Source organism: Heterodontus francisci, chromosome 7, assembly GCF_036365525.1.
Source record: "Heterodontus francisci isolate sHetFra1 chromosome 7, sHetFra1.hap1, whole genome shotgun sequence".
Taxonomy (NCBI): domain Eukaryota; kingdom Metazoa; phylum Chordata; class Chondrichthyes; order Heterodontiformes; family Heterodontidae; genus Heterodontus; species Heterodontus francisci.
This window is the reverse complement of record NC_090377.1, coordinates 114,259,283-114,270,154: the sequence shown is the minus strand read 5'-3', so window position 1 is coordinate 114,270,154 and position 10,872 is coordinate 114,259,283. Positions and strand designations below refer to the sequence as shown.

The 10,872-nt window shown below is 52.6% G+C and overlaps 1 protein-coding gene across 1 annotated transcript in view; it reads right to left on the bottom strand.

The window, feature by feature from the left end:
- Positions 1 to 3,494: 3,494 nt before the first annotated feature.
- The window catches only part of LOC137372243 (MAGUK p55 subfamily member 4-like), a 53,876-nt gene continuing 46,498 nt past the window's right edge, over positions 3,495 to 10,872 (bottom strand). The window contains exon 19 of the mRNA XM_068035910.1: positions 3,495 to 10,651. Within this exon, the coding sequence (XP_067892011.1) occupies positions 10,460 to 10,651 (192 nt within the window). The 3' untranslated portion in view covers positions 3,495 to 10,459. The remainder of the gene's footprint in view (positions 10,652 to 10,872) is intronic.

The window sequence follows — 10,872 nt, the reverse complement described above, 5'->3', positions numbered from 1 at the left end:
CTGAAATAATCAAGAGTGCCAAGCCTGCTATACCTTCAGCACTGTACGAACTGCTTTGCCTTTGCTGGAACGAGGGAGCAGTTTCACAGGACATGCGCAATGCCAATATCATCACCCTCTATAAGAACAAGGGTGACCGCGGTGACTGCAACAACTACCGTGGAATCTCCCTGCTCAGCATAGTGGGGAAAGTCTTCGCTCGAGTCGCTTTAAACAGGCTCCAGAAGCTGGCTGAGCGTGTCTACCCTGAGGCACAGTGTGGCTTTCGAGTAGCGAGATCCACCATTGACATGCTGTTCTCCCTTCGCCAGCTACAGAAGAAATGCCGCGAACAACAGATGCCCCTCTACATTGCTTTCATTGATCTCACCAAAGCCTTTGACCTCGTCAGCAGACGTGGTCTCTTCAGACAACTAGCAAAGATCGGATGTCCACCAAAGCTACTAAGTATCATCACCTCATTCCATGACAATATGAAAGGCACAATTCAGCATAGCGGCGCTTCATCAGACCCCTTTCCTATCCTACGTGGTGTGAAACAGGGCTGTGTTCGCGCACCTACACTGTTTGGGATCTTCTTCTCCCTGCTGCTCTCACATGCGTTCAAGTCTTCAGAAGAAGGAATTTTCCTCCACACAAGATCAGGTGGCAGGTTGTTCAACCTTGCCCGTCTAAGAGCGAAGACCAAAGTACGGAAAGTCCTCATCAGAGAACTCCTCTTTGCTGACGATGCTGCATTAACATCTCACACTGAAGAGTGTCTGCAGAGACTCATCGACAGGATTGCGGCTGCCTGCAACGAATTTGGCCTACCATCAGCCTCAAGAAAACGAACATCATGGGGCAGGACATCAGAAATGCTCCATCCATCAATATTGGCGACCACGCTCTGGAAGTGGTACAAGAGTTCACCTACCTAAGCTCAACTATCACCAGTAACCTGTCTCTTGATGCAGAAATCAACAAGCACATGGTAAAGGCTTCTACTGCTATGTCCAGACTGGCCAAGAGAGTGTGGGAAAATGGCGCACTGACACGGAACACAAAAGTCCGACTGTATCAAGCCTGTGTCCTCAGTACCTTACTCTACGGCAGCGAGGCCTGGACAACGTATGTCAACCAAGAGCAACGTCTCAATTCATTCCATCTTCACTGCCTCCGGAGAATCCTTGGCATCAGGTGGCAGGACTGTATCTCCAACAAAGAAGTCCTTGAGGCGGCCAACATCCCCAGCATATACACCCTACCGAGCCAGCGTTGCTTGAGATGGCTTGGCCATGTGAGCCGCATGGAAGATGGCAGGATCCCCAAGGACACATTGTACAGCGAGCTCGTCACTGGTATCAGACCCACCGGCCGTCCATGTCTCCGCTTTAAAGACGTCTGCAAACGCGACATGAAGTCCTGTGACATTGATCACAAGTTGTGGGAGTCAGTTGCCAGCGATCGCCAGAGCTGGCGGACAGTCATAAAGGCGGGGCTAAAGTGTGGCGAGTCGAAGAGACTTAGCAGTTGGCAGTAAAAAAGACAGAAGCGCAAGGGGAGAGCCAACTGTGTAACAGCCCTGTCAACCAATTTTATCTGCAGCGCCTGTGGAAGAGTCTGTCACTCTAGAATTGGCCTTTATAGCCACTCCAGGCGCTGCTTCACAAACCACTGACCACCTCCAGGCGCTTACCCATTGTCTCTCGAGTCAAGGAGGCCAAAAAAGATTATTATTAATATACTGTAATAATTGGGTTCAATGTCCTATACTTCCTGGAGCTAATGTACTGTAATGACTAGGCATATTGTGCTGCAATCTTTGGGAGGTAATGCACGGTAATGACTGGGGAGGGTAATGTACTATAATGACTGGGCATAATGTACTGTAATTGCTGGGGCTAATGTACTGTAATGGCTGAGGAGTGCATTGTAGTGTAATGACAGCATGATTTACTGTAGTCTCGGGGGATAATGTGCTGCAATCTCTGGGGGGGGGTGGTAATGTACAGTAATTTCTGTGGGTTAATGCGCTGTAATGAATGGGATATAATGCACCCTCTTGAACTGGGGACACATCTAGCCATCCAGGGATCTGTGATTGATGTCTCACTGCAAATACTGCCTTCCCCCCACCTGCCCCCCCCCCACCAACAAAACAGTGCTAGTTGATCAATCACAGGATGATGGAACAAACCCACACACTTGTTTTCCAATTGCCTTTGTGGCTGCGCCAATCACAGTGAAACACAACATCATGTCAGAATCACTTAACACTATGTGCCTGGCATTATGCATCTGTCTGCTGAGTGAATACGGGTGTGTTGCACTGTTGTGTGTACATTAGCCCCAGGGAGTATAAGACATTGAACCCAATTATCACAGTACATTAATAATAATAAATAAAAGAAAATACTGCAGGTTGGGAAGTGTTGATGTCCAAAGGGACCTGGGTGTCCTTGTTCATGAGTTATTAAAAATGAGCATGCAGGTGCAGCAAGCAGTTAGGAAGGCAAATGGTATGTTGGCCTTCGTCACAAGGGGTTTTGAGTACAGGAGTAAAGAAGTCTTGCTGCAATTGTATAGAGCCTTGGTGAGACCGCACCTGGAGTATTGTGTACAGTTTTGATCTCCTCATCTAAGGAAGGATACACTTGCCATAGCGAGAGCGCAATGGATGTTCACCAGACGGGATTGTCTTCTGAGGAGAGATTGAGGAAACCAGGCCTGTATTCTCTGGAGTTTCAAAGAATGAGAGGTGATCTCATTGAAACTTACAAAGTTCTTACAGGGCATGACAGAGTGGATGTAGATAGTATGTTTCCCCTGTCTGGTGAGTCTAGAACCAGGAGACATAGTCTCAGAATAAGGGGTAGGTCATTTAAGAATGAGATGAGCAGAAATTTCTTCTCAGAGGGCGGTGAATCTTTGGAATTCTGTACCCTAAGAGGGCTGTGGAAGCTCAATCATTGAGCATGTTCAAGACAGAAAAATTGACAGATATCTGGATACTAACGACATCAAGGGATATGGGGATAACGCGGGAAAGTGGCATTGAGGTAGATGATCAGCCATGATCTAATTGAATGGCAAAGCAGGCTCAATGGGCTGAATGGCCTACTTATGCTCCTTTGTTCCAATGGGGGGGGAAGGTGCTGCCAAAGTAACCTTAACAAATTGCTGCAGTGCATCCTGTAGATTGCACACAGTGTAGCCACAGTGTGCTGGTGATTAAGGGAGTAGATGTTAAGTTCATGGGCACTGGGGAAGCAAACTGCTCAGTCCCAAGATTTGTAGTGGCTGTATTCTCCCAATCTTTTCTAATTCATCAGCCCAGGCGAGAATCAGCAACTTCAGCAGAGGAGAGAACTAAGAAAGGCAGTGAAACTGAAACAGAGAAGGTTGTAGGAAGTGAAGGAAAGGAGGGAAGAACAATGGTCATAGTCCCACAACTCAACACAAGGGAAACAGACAACCAATGTGATTTTATTATCATACATTTATGCAGAATCTTTATCACACTCACAGGATATTTTCTCACTATTACAGTCCCTGTGTAACAGGGTACTGCACCTAGATTTCTTTATTACTTTTTGGTGTGAATTTTTTTACTTATCAGGGCAAAGTCACTCAGCTCTGGAAAATTTTGATTTCATGCAACCAGTGACAGCATCAACAACTCCCAGGACAGATACAGAGTAAAGCTCCCTCTACACTGTCTCCTTCAAACACTCCCAGAGCAGGTACAGCACGGGGTTAATTACAGAGTAAAGCTCCCTCTACACTGTCCCCATCAAACACTCCCAGGACAGGTACAGCATGGGGGTTAGAAAAAAAAACGGGATTGGCTGGGCAGTTTGTGGAGCACTTCCTGTGTGCAGTCAGCTGAAGCAGCTGCACCTGTGGGAGCAGCAGTTGGAGAGGAGAGAACTGAGAACTAAGAACTAAAACACAAGTGTGGAACTGATTCTATCCATTGGAGTAAAGGACCTGAAAGTTATTTTGGAGAGGTTGGTGTTGGAGCACTGGTGAACTTTTATTTTTATTTTTAAATTTAGAGATACAGCACTGAAACAGGCCGTTCGGCCCACCGAGTCTGTGCCGACCATCAACCACCCATTTATACTAATCCTACATTTATCCCATATTCCTACCACATCCCCACCTTCCATCAATTCCCCTACCACCTACCTATACTAGGGGCAATTTTATAATGGCCAATTTACCTATCAACCTGCAAGTCTTTGGCTGTTTTGCTTGGACTGTTGAGGAAGGGAGGAGACGCTAGAAGATCCAGGGGTGGGGCTCAAAGATTCTATAGGGGGCTCCTGTATTTACATTTGTGTTTTTCCTCCATCTTGCACAAAGGGGGCTCCCTCCCCACTCCAACTGCGTGGCTCGGCAGCCACGTGAAGAAACTCTTTGTAACAACAGCAGAAAGTGGAAAGAACCAGGGGTTCCAGCCGACCTGACGAAGAACCCACCTCTGATCGGAAGACTGGACTTTGTAGTCTCTACAGTAAGGTGCTCCAACCACCAATTTAAGAGAAACATCCTCGCAGCCTTTCTCTCCCTTCCACCACTCAGCCACCTAATCTATCTTCTCCTTTTCCTTTCCATCCCTATCCTCCTCTACCCCTATCACCCACTCCCCGCCATCATTTTGCTTTAGCTTAAAAAAAACTTGTCTGCTTTGTTTCTTTGGTGTGAGCGTGGCTCTTCGCACCCATGGCAAGCCCCTCTTCACTGGTAGTGGGGCCTTCTCGCACGTATGCTGCTGCGGCTGCTGCACCTATTGCCCCGTCATCGGTTGCACTGATAACATCAAAACATGGGGTCAAGAGCTAAGTCCACCCCAACATGTCATAAAGCTAGGTTGTCGGCCCCTCAACCATTGTTGCTGCCTCTAAAGTGTACGGGAATGCTGTGTTTTTCCTGAAGACCGAGCTGGCGGTGTCCCTGGCCCTGAGCAAAGGGCTCACTGTGGGCGGGACCTTTCTACCAGTGGACCCCCTGGTGGCCACTGCTCAATGGGTAATTTTGTCAAATTTCCCACCCTTCATTCCTGGTGAGCTCCTCCTTCCCCACTTGCACCATCTTGGGGAGGCAAAGACAGGGCTCACCCCAGTCTTGCTCGGTCTTCGGGAGAACAGCCTCCAGCATGTCTACTCCTTCCACTGCCAGCTATTTATGCAGCTGGCGCAGGGGGAGGTCGCGGAAGGCCATTTTTCTGTGGCGTTCCAGGGGATGGCCTACAGTGCCTTCTGGATCTCGGATGGGGAGCGGTGCCACGCCTGCAAGAACTGCCCCAACCTCCCAGCTGCCAACTCCACTTCAGCAGCCAAGGGTGGTGACGCTGCACCTCCTCCCACTCCCCCTACACCTCGAACAGACACCGCTCAGTCCGTTCCGGAGGCTGTGCTTTTCACGGCCTGCGGTGGGGAGAGGGGTGCCCGTCCGAGTGGAAGGAAAATGCGGAGGAAAAATAAACATCGAGATGCGCGTCCCCTGGACACCATAGCACAACCCGAGCCTGAGCTCAGCCCAAGGCTCGCTCCCAGGGAACTCACCTGTCCCAAGGCTGGGTTCAGGCACAGGGTAACCAAGCAAAAAGAGGGTGTGGAGGCAGAGGCCTCTGATGACATGGAGTTTTCTGAGCCTCCGCCCACTAGAGGGAAAAAGAGGAGAAGGCACCCCTCCATGGTGGTAACACAAGGCCCTGAAGTGCAGGGCCCATCTGTTGAGGCTGTCTCCTGGTTCGGGTCCCAAGGTTGCCCCTGCCACCGCCACCATCAAGGCTGTAAAGCCTGGGCAGGAGCTCCCTACCCCTCAGGATGGAGGGGAGAGGGAGACCCTGTATATGTGGCCCCTCCTGTAGCTGCAAGTGGAGCCCTGCTTGTGGTGGGAGAGCCTGGGGATGCCCCTGAAGAAGCCTCCCATTCTGCCACTGGGTCGGGTGCCCTGAGTGGAGGGGAGGGCAAGGCCCCAAATGGTCGGCCCTCCCAGTCAAAATCCACTCCCCACCAGGATGTACCTGACCCAGTTATGGGTGAAAATGATGCCCCGTCTGCTGGGCCTGTGGGCGCTAGCGGGGCAGGAGTTGGCCTCCTCTCTCCGTATCCGGTCTCGGCTCCTCCTGATTTCCGGAGTCGGAAACTTCCATCGCCCCTTGGACTCACTGGCCTGGGGATGGAGGTGGAGGGGGGTCCTGAACGCTGGCGCCCATGGGCTCCAGCTCCATTCAAGAACCCGGAGAGGAGAACTCCGCCATCGATCCTGGAGGTGGGATCATGACGGAGGTGGGACCAGCTGACACAGCCGGGACGCCCACCCCACAGCGTGTGGTGGGTGTGTCGTCCGCTGGCAGTGACGACCCGGAGGAGGATGGGGACTTGGTTTGGGGCATGGAGGATGATCTTGAATCCATCGCCAGTGAGGCGGTGGACTCCCTCATGCCTCCCATTGAGTTTACTCTCATCTCCACAGAGGAACTCCGGAACTTCCTGGCAGCGTGCAGGGGTTGCCATAATAAAGTTCAGCTGGCCCTCGGCCGATGGTCAAATCTGGTGCTAATTACCCAGTTCGCCCGTGCCGCCCTCAAGAAGGCAGGGAAGGGCGCAGGCGTGAAACTGGTTGAGAGGTGCCGATTTAAAGCATTCCTCAATGGATTGCTGGGGGAGTGGAAGGCCAGATGCACTTCTGCTCCCTCCTCACACTGAGGTGTTGGTGACGGGTTTCTAAGTATTTTTGACATGAAGATAACCATAGCCAGCCTTAACATCAATGGCAGCAAGGGGTCTCACCGCAGATTTCACAACCTCTCAGTCCTCAGGGAAGGGAGATATGCGGTGAGCTTTCTGCAGGAAACCCACACCCTTCCAGTAGACGAAGCCAGCTGGCTCCTGGAGTGGCAGGGCGGGGTCTACATGAGTCACCTCATCTCTGTTTCTAATGGGGTGGCTATCTTGTTGGCCCCTACTTTTCAGCCAGAGATCTTGGGGGTCAAGGACTTGTGCCGGGCCACTTGCTGCACCTTGCTGTTCACCTGGGTAGCATGCTGCTCCACTTTGTACGCCTGGTGCATTGCAAGCGCGTTTCTTTGAAGAAGTGTCCGCTCTATTGAGCCTATATCGATAGCGGCAAGTGCATCATCCTCGGTGGGGGGGGGCGCCGACTTTAACTGTACCCTCAAGGTGGGGGATCGCTCCGGTCCCCAGCACGGCCAAGGGTTGGAGGAGAAGTTGAGGGAACTGATCAGCTCCCTCAACTTGGTAGACGTCTGGCGGAATCTCCAACCCGACTCAAGCGCCTTCACATGAAGGTCTGGAGGAGCAGGGTCCCAAATTGACCTCCTCTGCATTTCACAGGTGTATGTCTCCTGCATCTCAGCGGCCTCCTTGCGGTTGGTGCCGTGCTCAGACCACGGGGTCCGCGTACTGGCACTTTAACAACAGGCTGCTGGAGGACAAGCGATTCCAGGACTCGTTCCATCAATTCTGGGCTGACTGGTGAAGGAAGCATGGGGGCTTCCCCTACTTGAGGCTATGGTGAGATGTGGGCAAGACTCACATCCATGTCTTCTGTCAGGAGTATGCTAAGGGGTCGACCAAGAGGTGGGAAGCCGAAATCGGGCGCCTAGAGAGGGAGGTGCTCGACTTGGAGTCCCGTCTCAGTCATGCTGTCGCGGACCCGGCCCTGTGGCAGACGTACAAAGAGAAGAAGGGCACGCTGAGGGACCTAAAGCTGATAGAGTCTCGAGGCGCGTACGTGAGGTCGCAGATCCAGATCCTGGAAGATTTGGACCACAGCTCACACTACTTCTACTCGCTGGAAAAATGGCGGGGGGGGTCCGTAAGCAGCTCCTTGAGCTGCTGGTCGACGACGGATCCGGAGGAAATGGGCCTCCTGGTCCGTACCTATTACAGTGCATTGTTCTTTCCGGATCTGTCCATCGAGGACGCGTACAGAGTTTTGTGGGTGGAGCTGCTGAAAGTCAGCCCAGAGGGTGCCGAAGGATTGGAGACTCCGCTCACGGCGGAGCTGACCGATGCCCTGCACCAGCCCTCAAGTGGCAAATCCCCGGGGCCGGACGGGCTGACTGTGGAGTTCCTCAGGGCGTTCTGGGCATCCTGGGGAACGATTACGTGTGGGTCCTGGGGGAAAGCCTGGCGACCGGGGAGATGCACCTCTCTTGGCACAGGTCGGTCATCAGCCTGCTGCCGAAGGGGGCGATCTCTGCCTGTTTAAGAACTGGCATCCAGTCTCCCTCCTCAGCACGGATTATAAGATCTTTGCCTGGGCTATGTCTATCCGTCTGGGCTCCGTGCTGGCTCACATGATCCACCTCGACCAGTCCTACACGGTCCCGGGCCAGTCCATCCAGGCCAACATCCACCTGGTCCGGGACCTGATCCATCTTTCCCAGAGGACTGGTCTGTCAGTCGCTTTTCTCTTCCTTGATCAGGAGAAGGCGTCTAACAGTGTGGATCACGAATATCTTTTCGGGACTCTGCACACGTTCGGACTCGGACCGCATTCTATGGCCTAGGCCTGACTTTCATATGCCGCCACAGAGTGTCTGGTTAAAGTTAACGGGTCCTTGATGGCACCCCTTAGCTTTGGGAGAGGAGTGCATCAGAGATGCCCCATAGTCCGGCCAATTATATAGCCATTCCTGTGTCTGCTTCTCAGGAGGTTGACGGGTTTGGCTCCGCATGGGCCAGGCATGCGGGTTGTCCTCTCGGCTTACGTTGATGACGTGATCCTCACGGTCACACATCCCATTGACTTGTGGAAGATGCACCAGTGCCAGTAGACCTTTTCTGCCATGTCCTCCGCGAGGATCAATTGGGAGAAATGTTCCCGACTCCTGGTCAGTGGCGAGTTTACTCCCTGTCGGAGAAGTTAATACCTTTTGCATGAAGCACCACTCACCTCCTCTATCTGGGAGTCCACCTTAGCCCCATTGAGAAAGCCTGGCCGGCAAACTGGCAGGAGTTGGAGGCAAAAGTCGCCACTCGGCTGAGGCGCTGGACAGTGCTTCTCTACAGAGGCCGAGCGCTGGTCATTTGCCACCAAGATCCAGAAGAAGCTCGTTGATTTCTTCTGGGGCAAGCGGAAACACTGGGTCTGTGCCGCGGTCCTGAGTCTCCCGATTGAGGAGGGCAGCCAGTCGATGGTGTGCAGCTGTACCCAGGCTGCAACTCTTCATCTTTGGACCCTGCAGAGATACCTGTATGTCGAGCGTCCTCTCAGATGGTGTGTGCTGGCGACGTATTTTTTTCTGCCAGGGGCACTGCCTTCAAGATGACACGCAGCTCCCGGCGGAGAACGATTGCCGCACCTCTCTGAGGGAGTTGCTTGTCTTTTACTGGGATCTATTCAGAGTCTGGAACGTGGTCGCCTCCAGTCAGCCCACCCCCCCGCTGGCGGAGGAGAGTGCCTTGGCTGTCCGGGTGGCCGCTCTGGGGACGGACCAACGGGTGGAGGAGTAGCCGAAGACCCCGGGACACCCCTCACAGTGGGTGACAAGGGGGCTCGGGAATGCAGAGCCTGCACACTCTCCACTTCCTCAGCCTCCTCCTGGACACACCGTGGCGGTCTGTGTTGCCATCTGGCGGCGAGGGGAATATCCGGTGGAGGTCTCTCTACGCGGGAGTCCTCCCCCTTTATATCAGGGACCTGGGGTGGAGGGTGCAGCACTGGCCAGTCCCATGCAATCGACTTTTAAGTAGGTTCACAGAATCCCAGCCCGCCTGTAATTTCTGCGGCCTGGACGAGTCCGTGTTCCATGTATACATGGAATGTGCGAGGTTGCAGCCCCTCTTTGAGTATTTAAAGGGGCTGCTCCTCAAGTTTTGGTTGCACTTCAGCCCCATGCTCCTGATCTTTGGGCACCCGGTGCAGAGGGGTGTGGGCCTGGAGGAGGATCTCTTTGTCAGTGTGCTCCTGGGCCTGGCCAAGGTGGCAATTCACAGGTCCAGGCTGCAGGCCGTCAGGGGGTCCATCGCCCTTATTGCCTGCCCCTCTTCCGTGGTTATGTTCGCGCCCGGGTGTCCCTGGAGAAGGAGCATGCGGTGTCCGCTAGTTTGCTTGAGGCCTTCCGCGACCGGTGGGCACCGCAGGGGCTGGAGTGCATCATCGATACCAAAAATGCTTTTATAATTTGAGTTTTTGTTTTATTTACCTGTTTTTAATAAAGTTATTTTAAAAGTATATAAAGGGGGCCTGGGGAATAAAGAAAAAAAATGGTGTTATATACAGAGTAAAGCTCCCTCTACAAAAATAAAATGGTGTTAGATGCAGAGCAAAGCTCCCTCTACACTGTCTCTTCAAACACACCAGGGCAGGTACAGCACAGGTTAGATACAGAGAAATACTCCCTCTGCACTGTCCCTTCAATAACTCTCAGGGCAGGGCCAGTCTATTTCCCCCAAAATAACAGCTCACCCAGCCCTTAAACCCCATGGAGAAGGAATTAAGCATCCATGTCTGAACTGAGCCAAGCTACCGGCACCCAATGCGGCTCAGCCTGAGCTTGCCGTATAGCACGGAGTAGCTGCACGTGGGTGTCCGGGAGCTCATCATTCACAATCACACAGTCAAACAGGTGTCCAAAGTAATCCAGCATCTTCTCAGATACATCCTCCATCTCCTGTAAGTCTTCCTCCTGTTAACACAAAATAGGAGAGCTGTGAGAGAGATAGTGATACAGGGAGAAAGAGGGAGACTGATACAGAGTGAGGGAGAGAGGGAGGGTGATACTGAAAGAGAGCAAGGGGCTAAAACAGGGACAGAGACAGCGGGACTGATATTTACAGGGGGGTGGGGGAATGTGTTTGGTTCGCATTCGGGAAACCTGGAAGATTGGATATCCCTCCAGTCCTGGCA